At 35.7% G+C, this 21,904-nt stretch overlaps 3 protein-coding genes across 6 annotated transcripts in view; 1 reads left to right on the top strand and 2 right to left on the bottom strand.

Annotated features, from left to right (window-relative positions):
- LOC106134506 (CD63 antigen) overlaps positions 1–21,904 on the top strand; it is a 515,731-nt gene that overhangs the window by 421,449 nt on the left and 72,378 nt on the right. The window lies entirely within an intron of this gene.
- Positions 1–21,904, bottom strand: part of LOC106141364 (uncharacterized) — a 382,952-nt gene that overhangs the window by 232,482 nt on the left and 128,566 nt on the right. For all 4 annotated transcript variants that reach the window (XM_060944441.1, XM_060944442.1, XM_060944444.1 and 1 more), the window contains one exon: positions 11,961–12,071. In XM_060944441.1, the coding sequence (XP_060800424.1) occupies positions 11,961–12,071 (111 nt within the window). The remainder of the gene's footprint in view (positions 1–11,960; positions 12,072–21,904) is intronic.
- The window catches only part of LOC106137109 (putative acyl-CoA-binding protein), a 347,495-nt gene that overhangs the window by 90,914 nt on the left and 234,677 nt on the right, over positions 1–21,904 (bottom strand). The gene's annotated exons all lie outside the window — the stretch shown is intronic.

Genomic DNA, 21,904 nt, shown 5'->3' on the forward strand with positions numbered 1-21,904 from the left:
TTTTTTAGGCGATGGGCTAGCAACCTGTCACTATTTGAATCTCAATTCTATCATTAAGCCAAATAGCTGAACGCGGCCTATCAGTCTTTTTAAGACTGTTGGCTCTGTCTACCCCGTAAGAGATATAGACGTGACCATATGTATGTATCATTGATCGTCGGTGTTGCCATGCTAAACTAAATGTTACCAACATTATTTTACTGAAATTTTACCAAAATTAAAACCAAGAAACAAAAGTATTAAGACAAATTACTTAAGTGTGCATTTCACCGCAAAAACTGCAAGAGCGGCCATTTTTAAATGCAAGACGTCTGTCTCATTAGCATCCAGACAATCCTGGGTTTAACTGCATTATTATTATTAACAGTATTACGCTGCATTTACATAGATTATATAGTGCAGTGACCGGCGGTTAAGTTACAAACATGAATATACTACGACTAGCTGTGCCCGCGACTTCGTCAGTGTGGATTAGTTATTTTAGGCATCATTGAAGCCCTCAAGGATGAATAATTTACCCCGTTTTTTTTACATTTTCCATTATTCCTTCGCTCTTAATAGTTGCAGCGTGATGTTATATAGCCTAAAGCCCTCGATAAATGGTCTACTCAACACAAAAATAATTTTTCAATTCGAATCAGTAGTTCCCGAGATTAGCGCGTTCAAACAAACAAACTCTTCAGCTTTATAATATTAGTATAGATTAGTTCTAACGCCATTCGGAAACTGAATATCATATCCGGGTGTGAAGCTAAGCTTGGCTCTGTCTACCCCGCAAGGGATAAAGACGTGATTATATGTATGTGTGTATGTTGCGCCCTTGTAAACGAAACCCATCAATGGCAATTTCAGATGAACAGACAAATGTGACGACTGAGCGTTTCCTGCAAGTAATGGCGGACATATTTCATGTGGTTATGGGTGCCATAACCTGGACATACTTCACCACCCTCGTGAGGCACCCTTGCGAGAGAGCTATGTTATAATATAACGTGGTATATATACATTATTTGCAAGATATATAATATAATAAAAATGAATCAGGAGGAATCATGATACATTTTTTTGTTGAATTAGTAAATGTTATAAAAATTGTTTGATATGTATTGTCGACATAGTTATTATATTCGTATGACAATAACCTGTGCGATCCAAAAGATACTTGTTAGTACTTGAGTGGCAGGTAAGAAAAAAAAATAAAAATAAAAACATTTTAAAAAAATAAACATGAAGTAGGTAATATACCTCGTAAAAACTTTAAAACTGGATCGTCCGATTTTGCAATTTAAATTTGGAAGGCTAGTAAACGTTTCCAAAATTGAGTTTGGTAGGTACTTTTTTTTATTCTTTCGCCATGAAGCCTAGTACAAATGTAATTAAATTAATTTTTAATGATTTAAATAAGTTCTAAATGTACTTAAAACAGTTTACTTTTATTCTAGATATAAGTTCTTTATTCATAAAGCGGGCTTCATATTAGCCCAGAGCAAGTCTCCCGTAATTTATTCACAGAAAACCACACTTTCATATTCAAAGGCGATGCAAATAATGTTTACGACTCAGCTGCGCTACTGAAAAATGCATTCGTAGATTTATTTATGCGCTTTTAATGTAAAACTCGGCGTTATTTTTACATTTTTATAACGTTAAAAACGGACGTGATTTTGAGTTACGATTTTTTCCGCGTCTTCACTTCACTTTACATATGTAAGTGTATACTAACTTCCTATATATTTATTACTTATGATCACATCAGCTACCAATCAAAACAGCCCCAAACCTTATTCGTTAACTAATACATCCAATAAGACAGATAAATATTTTAATACATTTTATATTTCAGGAAATGAGCTTGTAACATATCATAATTTGTATCTCAATTCCATCATGAGGCTATACAGCTGAACGTCGCATTTTAGTCTTTGCGAGACTGTTGGCTCTGTCTAACCCGTAAGGGATAAAAACGTGATTATATGTATGTAATTTTTTTCTATTCGTATTTGTTTTTGAGATTAAACAAATTGAAAGTCTTTCAGACGTGGTTCTATTTCTGACCTATCTCGATTATACAAATACATTAAAGGTAATAATATCAATCAAAATGAGCAAATAGTATTGAAACAACGAAATTCCTAGAAAATGCATTAAAAAGCTTAAGAACTGGGATTTCTCGGTAAGCGGCACAACAGGTGCGGCCGACGCCGCGGTATTTGCTTATATGGTCGTGGCGCAAAGAAAATCAACATCTTTGATATGTTAGAAAATAGACGCCTAGTTAAGAGTTCTTGTTCAACAACTTGTTATTCCCGCGATTTTGTATGCGAAGAAACGCAATATTTCCCCATTCCTGTGGGAATTTCGAAAAAAAACCGTCTCTTAGACAACAGTTTACAAGAGAAAAAAAAAACTGCTTCGTAATCTACCACGACCATGGACCAATAAGTCTTTTCTGAGTTATGTTTATAAATAATTGCTAGCTACAGCTTACGGTGAGGATACCGTGATCCTATACGAGATTGAGCAAGAAGTAATGAAAAGTCCATCCATCCATCTTGCGAGGTAGACAGAGCCAGCAGTCTTAAAAGACTGACATGCCACGTTCAGCTGTTAGGCTTACTGAAGATTTAAGATGCAAATAGTGACAGGTTGCTAGCCTATCGCCTATAAGAAGAATCCCAAGTTTATAAGTCCTATCCCTTAGTCGCCTTTTACGACATCGGTGAAAAAAAGAGGGAGTAGTCCGGTTCTTTTAAATATTGCTGCCGGGAACCGCACGGCACACACAATAATGAAAAGTCATACGTAATTTCTGTTTTATATTTTCAGAATTACTTTAACTGTAAGAATACCAAACTAATTCATATCCTATTCCATTAGACTTTGCAATAACAATTAAATGTATCAATTAAGCCCGAAACAACATTTCCATTGTACTATGACGTATAACGGACGTCCTCTAATAATATTTAATGTTCGCAATAGGAATAAGAAACAATTACAAGGCAAGATACGAACGTGCCTAAGATTACAAACCGACAATGCAGAGATGTACGCACTGTACAATTAAACCGCGTATTACATTTGACTTAATTGGAATATCAATAAATATTTCATAAAAGATGACATAACTAACCCATGATATATATTCGTTCTATTTAAATTGAGAGAAGAGAAAATATGAGAGAATGATCTTTATTCTAAAGGCAAATGAGGCCATTAAGTTAATACGTATTTAGTGTGACTTAATACCTTTTTCATCAATTTTCAAACTCAAAGCACAATTAGGCCTACACGTTATTGCTTTTTATTATTTAAAGTAAGTTTTGATTTATTTTCACTCGATATTTAATATGTCAGAAAGTTTTGAAAAGTAAAGCCTAAACAAATAAATTTGGGTTATCAGGAGCTTATTTAAAAGGTGTTTAAACAAGATTTAAATAAAATGTTATTTAGATATAAATAGATAATTATATTATAAAAATACATACATACATAAAATCACGCCTCTTTCCCGGAGGGGTAGGCAGAGACTACCTCTTTCCACTTGCCACGATCTCTGCATATTTCCTTCGCTTCATCCACATTCATAACTCTCTTCATGCAAGCTCGGCGGTTTCGGGTACTTTTGACCTGACCCTTTACCAGGATTATAAAAAGTATCACATAAAATCGCTACGTTCTACCAGTACAGTGCGTGTCCCAGCAGAAGGGACGACATAAAGATCTTGTCAGAGCGGGTCATGTAATTGAATCCCCTAAGTTTGATTAGTTGCGATGCGTTACTGTGTAGTGGGCTCTTGATTGCGCTGTTTTGTCAAGATTACGAAGATTATTGTTATTTGGACGTACGACATAAAGATAATATCTGATGGTCATGTCACAATTTTCCACGTTTTTTTTCTTGTTGTTCTTTGTTGGATTTACGAATATTTTTATGGTTGACTCTGCGGTTATGTCATTAAAAAACAAATTATAAATTGAATTCCCTTAGTTTTATTAGTTGCGATGCGTTACTGTGTAGTGCGAGGCAAGATTAATAAGATTATTGTTATTTTGACGTGAGACATAAAGATAAGATCCTCACGATTCTGTTCATTCACACTGATGTAAACATTTTCCGAAAATTGTTTTCATTTTTGGACTTACCACCGTTTTCTTGAAAAGCTCTGTAGATCGATGATAGTTCTAGATCTAGATATAAAGATCTGAAGAATAAGAATTTAGTTAGTCGCTATCTTTTTTTTTGTTTCTGAAGTAGTCAAATGTTTTGTCAATTTAAAAAATATGAACTTTATGAACAAAATATGTATAATATTTGCATGCTGTTTAAGATTTTTTTTAATACAGAGGTGCTAAGTGCTTTGCAATAAAAGTTATCAAGTAATTGATTCCTTACAAGGTATAAAATTACTTATAAGTTAAAGACAAAGCAAAGTATTTTTCTTTACATTTTCTTAGTATTTGCCGTGTGTGTTCGCTATAAAATGTGACGGCAGACAGCCGTCTCGGCTAGACTAGAATTGGAAGCAATTATAGATACATTTGGACGATTTCCCCGTGGAGAAGAAGAGATATTGGTGGATGTTTTGAGTTACGTTTTTTAATCCAAATACTTATTTTGTAAGTAAATTATGAGTTATTAAAAAGGAAAACTTACATTAAAAATAACAAATCTATAGATATCTATAGATTGTTTGGTTTGGTATTTATAGATACCTATTCGGTATAACCTTATTATAGTGGTAAGTGGTAAGATGGTAGTCTCTGCCTACTCCTTCGGAAAAGAGGCGTGATTTTTTGTATAGTTTGTACTTATGAGAAAAAAATTAAAATAAAAAAAAATACACAACACATTTTTTTAAGTAAATTACATATAATCTCGTCTTAATCCCTTCCGAGGTAGACAGAGCCAACTGTCTCACAAAGACTTAAAGGCCACATTCTGCTGTATGGCTTAAAGATAGAATTGAGATTCAAATTGTGACCACTTGCTAGCCTGTCGCCTAAAAATCCCAAGTTTATTTGCCTATCCCATAGTTGCTTTTTACGACATCCATGGGAAAGTGGGGCAGTTGTCCTATTTTAAAGTGTCGGGAACCACATGTTTCTATATACACATATGTATAAATAAAAAAAAACAGAAATATTCTAAAAAAGCAAGTTAACAATTACTCGTCGGTCGAACGATGCCAAAACACGCATCTTAATTACTCTCTTGTTCTGAGAAAACATGGCCGTATTTCAATCTTACCGGGAACTAAATTCACCGGTCATAATTAAATTCAAAGTAAAATTTAATCAGTTTGAGAAACATGTGGCAATAATAATCAAAACATGATGATTAATGGACGCAGGTGTCATACGATGCAATGGAAAGTATTTAGGTGAGGAATGGCATCCTGGTTGACTTCCAAGATAACTAAGTTCATCCTTGATTTGTCGTAATATCTACCTTATGATGTGTTAAATAAGAAACCTTATCTCTATGGACAGAACTAAAATATTTTCAAAATTAAAATTGAAAAACTTATATTTTGTTTTCGTTAAAAAATGTATCAAAACCGAACAGCTGAAAGATCAAAATTGATTAAAAGTGTACTCTTACATGTGATATAACAAGACTGTGTATCAATATCCAGCCAGCAACGCGAAACATCCGGCTCGAAGGACCAACTAATTGCATTGGTCACGCACATACCGTCGCGCGCGTCTTTGAACGGCGCGTGCGCACTTCACGGCTAATTGAGAGCAAGATTGATTCATTAGTTCGTTTCCTTGGCGATTTGTTAGCCGTGCTGTAACAGACGGTGAATTGTTTTGTTGTAACCGACGAAACATATGTTGCTTGTTACTGATAAATAGTATAGAACGTAAAAGACAATGTAGGGAAAGACATATAAAATTGGGATTCTTATAGGAGATGGGCTAGCAACCTGTCAATTTTTTAATCATAATTCCATCATCAAGGTAGCTGATGTAAAAAATACTGCAAGATCTCCACCAGCTTTAATTATAGGCCTCGCTTACTTCGCGAACCTGAAGAACAACTTTACACAACCGTATTTCCCTTCCTACAAACAACATTGTCTATGAATGTCTATGCTTATTAGTCAGACATTCAGGCCCTAGAATCCTAGGTATGCTATGCTATGCAAGACTGCAATGGCATTTAAATGGATTTGAGTCTGCTATCTAAGTAATTACCAATTAGGAAGGCATGTAAAACTATTTGTTTACTATTAGGTAGTATATTGGCTAATATTAACCAGTTTGTGAGGTTAAATTTCTTGTCTGATTACGGTAGTTACAATGTTTTTGCAATTGCAATGTTATTCATTTTAAAGAATACTGAAATATATCATACAAACAAAATTTAATACAAGTAATGAATCTACAATAATGAATGGATCAGCATGGGAAAGGTTTAAAAAATATTTTTTAAGAAAATCCAAAATATTTTATTAAAAAGAAAATTTTATCATTAAATTTACTGAATCAGCCAGTGCCGACGACTTTGCTATTTGAATCGATATGTATTGAATTTTTTTTTTAAATTAAATTCAGACAAATCCAGCCAGTATTTAATAACCTTTTTGCAATGTAAAATCTCATACAAATCTATCAAGAATTAAAATATTAAAAAAAAAAACTAAATTCTACGTTTGAAATTCAGCGCAAAGCAGCCATCAAACAACATTCGAATAAAGCACAAGCCGAGGGAATACCGTTCTGATTGCCTACGAAATTGATTGCCTACTGTTTTTTTTTTTATTGTTTTGTCTGTCTGTCGATCATAGCCTTGCGTTTTAGGGTTGGGCTCCTGGGAATTCCCGACAATTCGCTGAAACGCCCGGGAAGAGTCGTGATTTTCTTAATTGATGTGTCTGATAATGTTCGCGTCAGTTGAGCGGTTTATATACGAGTATATGACCTATCGTTTTGTTTAATAACCGTGTAAAGTCAGATTTTTAGTAAAAGTTAATATGAATTAATTTGTTAATAATTTGAATTAATTTTCTTGCGAATTAAAAAGTAATTGCATATCTATTACAGATACAATTTTTTATTTGCCCTTAAACAGAAGGTTTTCAAAAACGAAACCTTCACAATGAAACACACTTAGCAATTACTCATTGTATCAAATGTACTCTAAAATAGGTACAATTAAAGTACGCAGAAGTGCTGTTTGGAAATCGTGAGTTACTGCGACAAGTTTCCACTGTTCGTCTGTTTTGTTCGCAAAACGCCTGAAGTGGTAGACATGGAGCTACTTTGAAGACGTAAATAAAGATTTAAGGAGAATAAGCTAGCCTTAAAACAAGTTTAATTGTTTGATAAATGCAACAAATTTTAATTACTATTCTGGCTTCGTGACATACATACATACATATGGCCACGTAGCCAATAGCCGAACGTGGCCTTTCGGTCTTTTCAAGACTGTTGGCTCTGACTACCCCGCAAGGGATACAGACGTGATTATATGTACATATGTATGAAACATCACATGGCTATCTACAAGATGATCCACTAAACACCTTAAATTGCAAGCTCTTGTATACAAAAAAAAAAAAAAACTGAACGAGCCTTATTCTTGTTGATCTTCACAAGATGGCGTGTTCTGTGCTCTGTGCCACTTGGCTTTCTACAAGATGATCACTTACAATTGCAAGCTCTTGAATAAAAAAAAAACACAGAACGAGCCTTATTCTTGTTGATCTTCACAATATGGCGTGTTCTGTGCTCTGTGGTTTCCACCAAGTTCGGACTCCTCGCGTCCGAAGGTCCGGGTCCTTGTAAACATATGCAGTTTACTGGCCGTCTGTGTTTGAGTTTTGGCTACTGTGGAGAATTGCGGTAAAAATAATTCCGCGGTTTGAACAACAGCTTATGTTTTATCCAGTGAAATTGCATGAATGTGGATGAAGCGAATTGTCTCTGCCCACTGCCTACCTCTCCGGGAAAAAAGGGTGATTTTATGTATGTTTAACTAGATGCACTGTTCTCCATCTCTTTCCCATGGATGTCGTAAAAGGCGACTAAGGAATAGGCGTGAGATACTTTTTTTAGGCGATGGGCTAGCAACCTGTCACTATTTGAATCTCAATTCTATCATCAAGCCAAAAAACAGAACGTGGCTTATCAGTCAAGGATAACAACAGCAAACCAAACCAAAACAAAATCGTACCACGCATCCCAGCACATCATGCATACAAAACGTCCAGACGATTTATAGCTGTTATTACAGTTATCAAAACAAATATCGCCTCTGCATGCATTTAAATTCACTAGTCTCTGCACATGACTTCTCCACGTCAAAGCGCTCAGCGTGTTTGTGTAACACGTTGGCATTCCAGGTTCGATTCCCATATAGGTACATCAGGGATTAATTAAACTAGTAAGTTTTTACACAAAGAGCGTATGACCTCTGTAACCTTTGCAGGGAAACCTAGCTTGTATTTGATCATGATAAAAACTGTCGTGTGCCGTGTAGTTCCCGGCACCAATACAAAAAAGAATAGGATCACTGCATCTCTTTCCCATGGATGTCGTAAAAGGCGACTAAGGCATAGGCTTACAAACTTGGGATTCTGTTTAGGCGATGGGCTAGCAACCTCTCACTATTTGAATCTCAATTCTATCATTAAGCCAAATAGCTGAACGTGGCCATTCAGTCTTTTCAAGACTGCTGGGTCTTTCTACCCCCCAAGGGATGTATGTAAAAACTGCAATGGATAAATGTGCCCTTTACGATATCTATGGAAAAGATGGGAAAGAGATGTGGTTCTATGATAACAAAATAAATAAAAAACTCATAATAAATTGTTTTTTAAGTACCGGAAACCACACGGCACGGACGCATAAGAGATATAGTTATATATATTTCAGAATAAAAAAAAAATTAATATCCTAAAAAATCACATAGAATTCACGCCAACAAACTTAATCTAGTCGCGAGCCAGCGAATTGGTCGAGACTGCAAACTTGAGGCGATATATCGTCTGAAGCGTTTTATATGCATTGTGATGAGTCTCACAGTGCATGTGCAATGTGCAACGCTGGCAGAGATTCCTCTAGCTCAGTCTTTCCCAAAGTGGGCGATAACGCCCCCTTGTGGGAGAGACCCAGAAAGCGCTAAGACCTAAGCGCCGTTGTATGTTACCTACTACGCTCAGGTTTTAAGTTGCGGGTTATAGTAAAAGTTTTGTTAAGAATTCTCCGTTACTATACATACATATACATATATAGGTCACAATAATTAATTAAACTAATTTGAAGTTATAGTGGTTTTTAAATAGGTGAAAAAATGAGGGCGCTAAAAAATATTTATTCTCAAAGTGGGCAGTAGACAAAATAAGTTTGGGACTCTCTGCTCTAGCTATATCTAGTACAGTCAACAGAGTCGGTGGTCGCAAGGTTAAGGTGACCGGCTAAAATGCGCAAGTAATGCGCGTAGGCAACCGTCTTGGTATACCTACGCCATAGCAACGGTTGCCACGATGTTGTTTGTGAGAGTTAAATCAAAAATAATTTTTATTGTTAGATGTTCTTCATTTTTATGTTAATAATATATCTCGTCATGCCCTGGCCGGGATTCGAACCCAAGCAATAGCTTGTAAGACAATAAACAATTTCAATTTTCATGAAACCTTTCACAGATTAAAAATTGATTGGTTTTCACCCCCATCGACGGGGTGTGCCGGTGCAAATATTACCTCTCAGATTGAGACAATTATCTTAAGGCGGTAGACATTGTGTTGCCATGGCGCCTACTACTTAGCTAGTTAAGGGGAAGACTGCCAATTAAACATGTACAATTATTTTGTAGTGCAATAATTTTCTTACCCCCCCTTACGCCCCCTGTTCTTCGTCTTAACCGCATTTTCGAATGTTCGTTCTCAATTTTTGTGTAGGAAAAATATTTTATGATTGTTTATTATGAACTAGCTGACTTCGCACGAGTAGCATTTATAGATTTTCCTCGGGAAACTATATTTCCAACTTTTCAAACAGAAACAAAATCAGTTCGTTACTTTCCGAGATAAACGGATACATACAGACAGAGAAACCTTTACTTTGTAATATTATGTAGATGATGATGACAATTTATGAATTTTTACATACAGTCCTTGAGGAATAGGCAGAGACTTTTTATGTGTCACCGTTCATGCATTTATATTTCGTTTTATTTTCATTCATCGAACTTTTCATGTAAGGCCGTCGTTGTGTCTTTAAGAATACAACTTGCAGACGTGAGATTACATATATACATACATATAATCACGTGTATATCCGTTGCGGGATAGACAGAGCCAACAGTTTTGAAAAGACTGAAATGCTACGTTCAGCTTTTTGATAGAATTGAGATTCAAATAGTGACAAGTTGCGAGCCAATCGCCTTCAAGAAGAATCCTAAGTTTGTTAGCCTATCCCTTAATCGCCTTTGACGTCATTCGTGGGAAAGAAATGGAGTGATTCTTTAATGCTGGGAACCACACGGCACCCGGGGATCAGTCGTGAGATTTCATGTAGTAAGTATATTATAAACTATTATTTTGCATGACAGGCGCCTCTCAATACGTGTGGAGGTCGAAAAACAATATTGTATATCACCGCCTTAACTCCAGCACTCGTCAATATTTGGCTTCTATTAATTAAGACCGTCACCCCACGGCGGCAGTCTCCATTCCTTTATTCTACCTTTACAAAGAGTAATGTACAGAGAAGACAAGATACTACATACACGCCCTTAAAATATAAGTGGCATAAATTAGCCGAACAATCATTAAAACTATGGCGTAATTTGAAAAGAGAATGATTCGATCGTATGGAATAAAATGAATGAAAGCTGGTTGACTAAGTAAATATACAAGGAAAAAGTGAAAGGGATTCCATATATACTGACGTACCTATATCGAATTAGTGATGTCCCGGCAAAAAGTCAGGTCAAGTTAAAGCTTTACGAGCTAGCGTGAAGAGAGTTGATGAAGCAAAAGAAGTATGGATCGTTAGCAAAATTATGTTGTCTCATCCTGCTACAGAAAAGAGGTGTGTACTTACGTAATACACCTATTTGTACTGTCTTGTATGGTAGTTTATTTGTTTTTAAGATTTTTTTTATACTACTAATAAAAAAATAAAAAAAAAATTCATAATTTTGTATCTGTAGAAACAGAGTAAATATTTGATCTATGCTGCGAACCCTTTCGATTGTTCAATTAAAGAAGTATTTGTAAAATTCAGCAAATTTTTCTCGTTTTTGCTACGCTGAGCATCACTCTCGATCATCGTTCGTACGGAATTGTCCGAATTCGTTGTATTTTTCACGATTTTTATTAATCTTTTAATGGTGTTTACTGTCTGGCGAGTTGGAAAGGCACTTAATTTGTTTTTTTTCTATGTATTTTTTTTTGTTTATTGACAAATTCATGAGTACTACCTACACAGAAAACATATAAGAATCATGAATACAAGAAACAAAAATTCATAGGTTTTACTAATATGTCTGAAAACTGTGTTTAGTCGATCTAAATTACCTTGTTTTCGAGTCTTACAAATAAGTCTTTTTAAACAATTTTTTGTTACCATAATATTAAGAATTTTCCAAATATTTCATACTTAACAGATCGAGTAAATAATAAAACCTAACTTAGGAATATTTTTGAAATTACGATTGCGGAGATCAGAAGTCAGTTTTTCCTGAAAATGTGGTTTCATCAAATCACCTTGGTTCAAAAGTGAAGACGATGACCATAAACATACAAACATAAAAAAAATCTACTTTTATATCAATCATAGCTTATGCAAGGTGCTGGGCTCTAATTCCTAAAGTTATATTCTATCTGTGTACCAAATTTCATCAAAATCGGTTAAGTATTTTTTTTTTACATTTATTCGTTACAAATATACCAAAACTGAAAATCTTTTCTTTATATAATTAGTGTGGATGTGGACACACCTACCTTAATAAGTTTGTTCTGTAGCTTTGTGACCGCCATTTTCTCCCTCTGCGTCCTTCTCTTCTCTTCTTCTAACTGCGCTTCAAGCTGCTTTATTCGCTTTTCTAGAAGCTCCTGTAACAATCAAAAACATAATTTATAGATATATAGCATTATTAATATATTTATGTGTGTAATAAATATATGTGTGTAGTATGGTTCCCGGCACCAATACAAAAAAAATGGATCACTCCATCTCTTTCCCAAGGATGTCGTAAAAGGCGACTATGGGATAGGCTTATATACTTGGGATTTTTTGAAGCGATTAGCTAGAAACCTGTCACTATTAGAATCTCAAATCTATCATTGAGTATTACAGTCACCGTAGCCTGTCAGTCTTTTCGCGATTGTTGGCTCTTTCTACCCCGCAAGGGATGTAGACATGATTATATGGATGAATAGGACAAACCACACAAAGCTTATCACAAAGAAAGTTCAAGACTTGTGTAATGGAAATGTACATACAAAGAAACATAATACAGGTCAAATTGAGAACCACGTTTTATTTTAAAATTGGTTAAAAATAAAAAATATCCATCCACATACATCGACAATTAATTATTTTTTTAAATTTATATATTCATGTACATCAAGGAAAATTAGAATAAAACTTAAAATAAAGAGAAATTCAGTACAATGGCACTACTTATTACTAGAGAAATTAATGTATTTCAATTCAAAAACTTTCCTTTCGTAATTGAAGAAAAATTGCACAAATTAATACCGTTTGTGCTAAACAACGGTAATTAGCGAACGCTATATAGCCTTTAATTATTTTTTCTAGCCAAATGGCTTAACTCAAGGGAAATACTGTACATTTCGTGGAAGATAAATGATACGTTTGCAATGATTTACTTGTTTTGGTTGGAAAAAATCGTGAGGAAACCTGCACATTTTATCAATTGAATGTGTAACCATGATCTAATTTGGGTTTAGATTCCCCTATAAAAGTAGCGGAAGACCCATGGTCAAGGAAGTACCCGTTCTCCTCTCCAGGGTGGTGAGAATATAACCAGGAGAAAAAAGAATTTTATTAGATATGTCTTGACATAGTGCCTTTCGCAAATTCAATAACATTAACATAACAAACATATAATCACGTCTATCCCTTGCGGGGTAGACAGAGCCAACAGTCATCAAAAAAACTGAAAAGCCACGTTCAGCTGTTTGGCTAAGTAATCCATCTAGAATCACACCAACAAAAAACTAATTTGAGAACCTCACTTTTTAAGTCGGATAAAATGCACCTATTAGACACCAAGCGCCCCCATTAAACTTGCCTAAGTCGGAGGAAATGGTCCGAAGGGGTTCGGAGCTAACAGGAAGTGACGTCGTTTATACACTGGCGCCCTCTGAAGGCAGTGGCAAATGTTTGTAAGACGTGCCACGTAAGCGAATTTAGTCTAGGTAAGATTGTTTTTTTATAGATTGATTTATTCGATTTGTTTAAATGTTTAACTTTCGAATTATTTACATACAATCACGTTCATATCCCTTGCGGAGTAGACAGAGCCAACAGTCTTGAAAAAACTGATAGGCCACGTTCAGTTGTTCTGTTTATGATAGAATTGAGATTCATATAGCAACAGGTTTTATATATAGATCTTAATAAAAAATAATGATGTACAAGGGCGGACTTATCCCTGTAGGGATTTCTTCCAGTCAACCAGGTAATTCAAAGAAACATATTAAGTTAAGGGATAGTAGCTACAGCTAGGTACAATGGCAAAAACACTATAAAAAACATACATAAGTATAGCAACATAAACATACTTAAATAATAAAACAATATACAAACTTAAAATAATTTAAACAATATACATACACACTTAAAAGTGTAATTAACCCTGAAACTGAAGAAAGGTACAACTAGCCAGAGCTAGGTATTCGTTTGGCTGGAATTCACCTGAGTTTTTCTGCACGATAACAAAAAAGAATGCTGGTGATTTGTCTGCGCAAATGAGTCTGAAGACAATCGGATAAACCTTCTTTGAAAATGTATAGTCTGTCAAGAGTTTGCAAAGAGAAGCTGTCTAAGATTAAATACTGTTTAATTAAATAATTTCACTTATTAGAAAAAGTATTAAGATACTTACTGATGTGAATTAAAAATGATTGGCTAAGAAATTCAATTCTTTTATAATGCCATACAGCTGAATGAGGCCTTTAAGTCTTTTCGAGTCTGTTATTTGGCTCTGTCTGCCTCGTAAGGGATAAAAGGTGTATTATGGATGAATGAAGTTATACATATGTATTTATGTAAATGCGCGTAATTCCTCTATTACTCTCAATTTTTTTGATCTTAACTTATTACTATTAAATTACAAAAATACAACACCAATACAAAAAAGAATAGGACTATTCCATCTCTTTCCCATGGATGTCGAAAAAGGCGACTAAGGGATAGGCTTACAAACTTGGAATTCTTATTTAGGCGATGGGTTAGCAACCTGTCACTATTTGAATTTTAATTCTGTCTTTTCAAGACTTTTGGCTCTGTCTACCCCGCAAGGCATATAGACGTGACCATATGTATGTATGTTTATTAATTATTTCTCTGTGCAGTCAAAGAGACGAAATAGTGCTAAATGCAACCAACAAAATTTTTTAATGATCACGAACGAACGAATCGCTGATTATGATTTCTTGTCCGCGCTTTCCCCGCGACTGGTGCGCACGCTTATTTTCCCCATATTTTAGTACGCTGCTGAAACGTGGACATTGCGAGAAGTGGAAAGAAAAAAGATAGACGCCCTAGAGATGTGGTGCTGGAGGAGAATGCTTGGTGTGTCTTGGACAGAGTTCCGCACTAACGTCTCGATACTCCAAGAGCTCGGTATTAAGCAGCGACTATTTCCCTTAGTACAATCTCGCATTTTGTCATTCTTTGGACACGTTACAAGGAGAGGCAACCGATCCATAGAACGGCTTGTTGTCCAGGGTAAAGTGGAAGGCTCTCGACCGCGCGGAAGGTCACCCATGCGATGGACCGACCAAATAAAGTCTGTGATTGGCGGTTCACTTAACGAGTGCAGCAGGATGACTTCCAGCAGGGAGAAATGGCGGGACATCGTAAGGCGCACATTGGCGCCCGCCTCCAACACTACATGATGACCACGACCACTCTGTCAAGAGTGACACGACTAAGAAGAAGAAGAAGAAGACTTTCCCTGCATAATTTTCCGTATGAAACATTATCATCCCCACTTATAAATCAAAGTTCACTTCCTGTGAACGCTTCATTAACAAAATGGCATTTTCATACAGATTTCTGAAGAACAATAGCCAACTTACCCTTAAATGTTAGGTTAAATTGCTAAAATGAATTTTATAGCTCAAAATATAAAGGTGATTGTCGCGAAGATTAATATTTGTCACTCATTTCAATGGATAGGAACAAAGAGATATTGTTACTAGTTTGTCACAGATTAAATTCTTTTATGTAGAAGGTCCACACTTTTTTTTACTACGTTATTATTACAAGAAAATTCAGCAAATCAGTTCGTTTAATATTTTTAGAATCATCGATCTTTGTTTTATAATATTTCCTTAATATAAGCAAGTTAATTTTAATGTCACAGATTGGAATGTGCGAATTTTTTCATTAAGAAGTTTTTTATTAGAATACTTTTTTTGTTTATTCCAACTTTTCAATACAATAGTATTTATCAATGAGAGACTTAAGTAGTTAGTATGGTCTTAAGACTACGAGTATCTTCTCTAACGTAGATACATATAATCACGTATTTATTCCTTACGGGCTAGACAGAGCCAACAGTCTCATAAAGACTGAAAGATTACGTTCAACTGTATGGCTTATAGATGAAATCGAGATTCAAAATATTGGAGGTTACTAGCCCATCGGCTAAAATAATCCCAAGGCAAAATTAGCCTTGGGATTATTTTAGCTTATCTTAGTCGCCTTTTACGACATACATGGGAAAAAGAGATGGAGTGGTCCCACTCTTAAGTTGCGGGAACCGCACGGTTTTATTTATTTAAATGTAGTATATTTATATATGACCAGTCTGACCTAACTTTTCTTTGAGATAATTCCACAGTCGTTTCAGCAAGCGTTATAAATAACGCTACGTCGTAGAGGGGGTGAAATCTTTCGGAATGACGTAGAAATTAATAGCTATCGTTATTGGGAATTGATACACGGCTGCTCCCATCCGTTTTTACAGTAATGTGTCATGTTTGTTTGTGCCGTGTGGTTCCCGGCACCAATACAAAAAAGAATAGGACCACTCCATCTCTTTCCATGGATGTCGTAAAATGCGACCAAGGGATAGGCTTATTTACTTGGGATTCCTTTTTTAGGAGAAAGCCATATTAAAATCAGCGGTCGCTCATTATGGAGCAACCAATCTTGTGCCATTGTGGTAAAAAAATTTATAAATATTTTATGACTAGCGGTGCCCGCTACTACGGCCGCGTGAATAGTTAGATAAAAATTCTCAAGGATGAATAATTTTCCCCGTTTTATTTTTTTCACATTTTCCATTATTTCTTTGCTACTTATAGTTGCAGCGTGATGTTATATAGCCTTAAGCCTTCCTCGATGAAAATCGTCTATAGTGAATTTATTCAACGGAAAAAGAATCTTTCAATTCGAACCAGTAGTTCCTGAGATTAGCGCGTTCAAACAAACAAACTCTTCAGCTTTATATTAAGCAAAAGAAACGTGTCCAGATCGAGGTAGAAACATGTGGTCTCTGGCTACCCCTCCGGATAAGAGGCAACTCTCATTCCCCCTATTATATGTGGGAAATACCCGACGGCCTCTGTGGCGCAGCGGTAATACGCTTGTCTGTGACATCGGAGGTCTCGGGTTCGAATACCGGCCAGGGCATGATGAGAAAAGAACTTTTTCTGATTGGCCTGGGTCTTGGATGTTTATCTATATTAAGTATTTATTATATAATATAGTATCGTTGAGTTAGTATCTCGTAACACAAGTCTCAAAGAACTTACTTCGAGGCTAAATCAATTTAAAAAAAAAAAAAAAAAATTAAAATTAAAATATGGAACGGATGTCCTGACCTGTTAAATTAATACATAGGAGCCAATGATCTGTAATTGCATTTGCGTATGCCTGCGTTAAGTGAGGTCGAACCTAGGGCTAATCTTGTTAGACAAGTAAATCTATACTAATATTATAAAGCTGAAGAGTTTGTTTGTTTGTTTGAAAGCGCTTATCTCAGGAACTACTGGTTCGAATTGAAAATTATTTATCGAGGAAGGCTTGCTGCAACTATTAGGAGCGAAGAAATAATGGAAAATGTAAAAAAAACAAACGGGAAAATAAACTTATTTTTGAGGGCTTCAATGATGCCACAATAACTATTCCACGCGGACGGAGTCGCGGGCGCAGCTAGTACATTAATAAAGTATAAAAAAAACTGTTTTTCTTTTGAAAACTATTGAATTAGCCTAGAGCATTTTCTGAAGTGCTTCCAAATAAGGGAATAATAGTATGGTGAATTCCCAATATCGATCCCACTTCTGAAGTTGACAGATTACTCGATCTGTCTCCGCCATTATGTCGGCTAATGAAGGCTGTAGATTGACAAGCCGAGGAAAGATAAGACCGTTCGGTAAATTTAGACGAAATATACAAAATGGTAGAACATTTTCTTCTAAAATAATTTAGACCTAAGTAGTTTAGATTATGCTTGCATTCGGAGCTCATAGATATACATACACATATCACGTCTATATGCCTTGCGGGGTAGACAGAGCCAATAGTCTTGAAAAGACTGATATGCCACTTTCAGAAATAGAAAATAGTGACAGGTTGCTTAGCCCATCGCCAAGAAGAATCCCAAGTTTATAAGCCTACCCCTAATTCCCCTTTTACGACATCCATTGGAACTAGATGGAATGGTCCTATTCCTGTTTTTATTGGTGCTGGGAACCACACGGCACATAGATGACGGCCTCTAGTACATATGTAGGCAACCTTCTTTATGTACGCCATAGCATCGGTTGCCATGGATTGTTAGTTAGGAAAAAATGTCAGACATTATATTTTATTGTCAAATATTTTTATTTCATGTCCAACAATATAGTACTTTTGAACGGATTATTTCTCTCCTCTTTTTTCTTTCTGTCTTCTGTAGTGAATAACTAACTTTGCGACTATATTTCCTACACATATAGCCAAGACTATATTCCTTGGGTAGACAGGGCCAACAGTCTTGAAGAGACATACATACATACATACATAAAATCACGCCTTCATCTTGAAGAGGCGTTCAACTATATGGCTTTATGATAGAATTGAGATTCATATAGCGACAGGTTGCTAGCGCATCATCTCGTTAATTGTCCATATACCAAAGTAATCAGTTAGCGGTACAAAGGCCGTAGACACAGAGCAAAAGCCTGAGGGGTCACGGTGTGCCCAGCTCTGTGTCATAGACAAATGGTCTACAAGACAATGCGGCGACAGCCCACCTTCGCACAATTGATACTGGTGAACAATAGGACACTTTAGGGGGCAATAGGGGGTAGGTTCTGAATGTACATAGTAAGAGCTAAAGCGAAGCAGATTTAAATAAATATACATACATACGTACATAAAATCAAGTCTTTATCCCTTGCGGGGTAGACAGAGACAACAGTCTTCAAAAAAAAGATAGGCCACGTTGAGCTATTCGGCTTTAAGATAGAATTGGGATTCAAATAGTGACAGGTTGCAAGCCCATCGCCTAAAACAAGAATCCCAGCTTTATAAGCGTATCCCTTAGTCGCCTTTTACGACATCCATGAGAATGGGATGAAGTGGTCCTATTCTTATTCTATTGGTGCCGGGAATCACACGGCACTGTCAGTTTTATATATACGAGACAGATTACCAAGATTGAGTTAGCCTTGAAGTAAGTTCGAGACTTTTGTTACGAGATACTAACTGAACGATACCATATTTTATAATAAATATTTACATAGATAAACATCTCTATTCAATCAGTAAGCCATACAGCTACACTTGATCTGGTCTTTTAGTATATTTAAGACTGTGACCTCTGTTAACCTACAAGGAATATAGACGTGACCGGAGGGGTAGACAGAGACTTACTACGACCTCTGCATACTTCTTTTGCTTCATCCACATATCTATCTACAGTTAATTTATTTATTTATTATTTTTTGAAAATTTACTATAATAAATTTACTTTTTCGCCAATAATTTGAGAAAAGTTACGCCTAATCCGTACGTACACAGAATGAAGCGATCACGGGTTGACATCTCGACAACGAAACGAATTTATCGGCGGTGAAAAATGATTCAGCCTCCCCGACTAGGTTTTCAACACAATTGTTTACGAATTGTACCGTATTTCTAATCTAAGTGATGCATTTCAGTTCACAATGTGATCTATCTATTAAATATAATTATGTATACCTATATAAAAAACGAAAAACGATAGAAACGATATAGACGGCCTCTGTGCCATGTGGTTCCCGGCACCAATACAAAAAGAATAGATAATTTAACTAGATGTACTGTTACCACTCCATCTCTTTCCCATGGATATCGTAAAAGGCGACTAAGGGATAGGCTTACAAACTTGGGATTCTTTTTTGGGCGATGGGTTAGCGACCTGTCACTATTTGAATCTCAATTCTATCATTAAGCCAAATAGCTGAACGTGGCCATTCAGTCTTTTTAAGACTGTTGGCTCTGTCTACCCCGCAAGGGATATAGACGTGACCATATGTATGTATGTAGGTATATATAAAAAAAGAAGATGCTGACTGTACGTATGTGACGTAGAGACTAAACCTATATAGGTTCCTAATGTGGTCTACTCAAATAAAATTAAGAGATTTAACGCAGGCATACAATGTCAATTTATATATTAAAACCCTTGCGTTTTTTAATGTCTGACTGATAAAAAAGTTAATTTGTGTATGTTTTTGTAATAAAAAAAGCAAATAAAGATGAAACTATTATAACGAAACCCTTTTGTTAACAATTGTACAGTTTTATTTGCAACTTCAAAATCATGCATATTTTTTTTTCCATATGCCATTTTCAACTTAAATCTATTCCGAATTCAAAAATTCAAAATATCATATTTTTTTTTATATAACACAAACAGACCAATAAAATAAATCCAAAATAACACAGACACATGTGGATCCTATATTTGCTGAAAAAAAAACGCTATCATAACTACACACGCCCGTGATTCATTGGCCATTCATTGCATTTAAAATCCAGGCCCGCAAAACAAAACGCAAACGCAAATTAAAAAATTACAGAAGTTTAAACAACATGTCCTATTATAAAATATTCTTCTTCTTTTTATAAACATACGCTTTTTACAATACGTAGCAAATTTTTAGTGCTGCGGCAGTAGGAGGGGTTTCGTTATCAAATAAAAAATAAATTTAACCACAATATTAAGAAAGGGTATACATTATTAATGTATTCTGTATATACCTGCGGTTTTTGACGTGAAAACGTCTTAAAATTCGATTGAGCCGGCTGCACGCACGAAAAAACATGACTCATGCGGCGTTACCTCGCGCTGAGGCGTTCCATGTAAGGCTTGAAGTGCAAGCGAGATCGCGGAACGAGAAAGAAAGAGGTACAATCGGCCTTCGCATTCGGCAGCGACACCTCCTTCTCTATAAACATACAAATCTATTAAACAAATGAAATTAAAATTTTCTTTTGACAAAATGCTACCATTCCATCAGTATTTTCTTAAGACGTTGTAACGTTCAACTATCGTCAGTGAAACGACTTTACAGACAACCGATTTTTTTAAAAGAAGAAACCTATGTTTTTATATTAGTATTGCGTATTTGTGTTTTATTATTTATTTCTAATTTAAAGCTTCTGTACTTTTCCAGCTTCTTACGGAATATTTACTATACAGACTTTATTGTAATCATTGTATCGTAACACAGATAACGTAGAAGAGCTCTATAACAGTTATTGTAAACGATTTTCTTTATCTAGTTTTCTGTGATCTAGATATTTTGTGATAAAACAACCACCCATTAATATTTCAACCATAGGAACAAATGGCATGCATTGACAATTCGGCCATAATCCGGACGCCTGGTTTGACTATGATAGAATTATTGAATTGTAACGAAATATTTTATTTGACAAAGAGTTTTTAAGTAAACCCACTGTGAAACATTGTGGCAGGTCCAGGGTATGCCTTTGACCATTGATCCTGGATTAGTTGAGTCAGGTTTTTACACGAAGCGACTTCCATCTGACCTCCGCAACTATATATATATATACAAATTCAGTTGCCTTACTGTGCAGGTTTCCTCAAGATATTTTCCCTCACCGTACCACGGTCATTACAGAAATTAATGTACATAACTTCAAAAATTGTCTCTAAGAAATGGCCGATGTCTGTGTGTAAACTGAAATTCTTCGTTTAGGCTACGGGATAGCAACCTGTCACTATTTGAATCTGAATTCTATTCAGCCTAACAGAACGGCCTATGAGTCTTTCAAGACTGCTGGCTCTGTCTACCTCCCAAGGGAATGGACGTCAGTATATGAATGAAAGAATGAATCTCTTATACAGGATAGACAGAGCCAACCCATACGCCCAAACGCCCAAACTCCGGGTGTCTCGTTAGACATGATGAAATCGAGACAAAATTCGATAATTAGATACTACATACGTACGTGCACCCCTACGGGGTAGAAAGAGTTAAAAGTCAAGAAACTCAAAGGTCACGTTCAGCTGGACGACACTGAGATAGTGATAAGTTTCTAGCCTATCGCCTAAAAGACTTACTTAAAACCATTATTTAATATAAATTCCATATCAACGATAAATTAACGCATATGTAAACTCCACGTTGACACAAGTACCAAACACAATTATTGTCAATAACAGCGGGCTGTCGATGAGATGTCC

The sequence above is a fragment of the Amyelois transitella genome, chromosome 5, assembly GCF_032362555.1.
Source record: "Amyelois transitella isolate CPQ chromosome 5, ilAmyTran1.1, whole genome shotgun sequence".
Lineage (NCBI taxonomy): Eukaryota > Metazoa > Arthropoda > Insecta > Lepidoptera > Pyralidae > Amyelois > Amyelois transitella.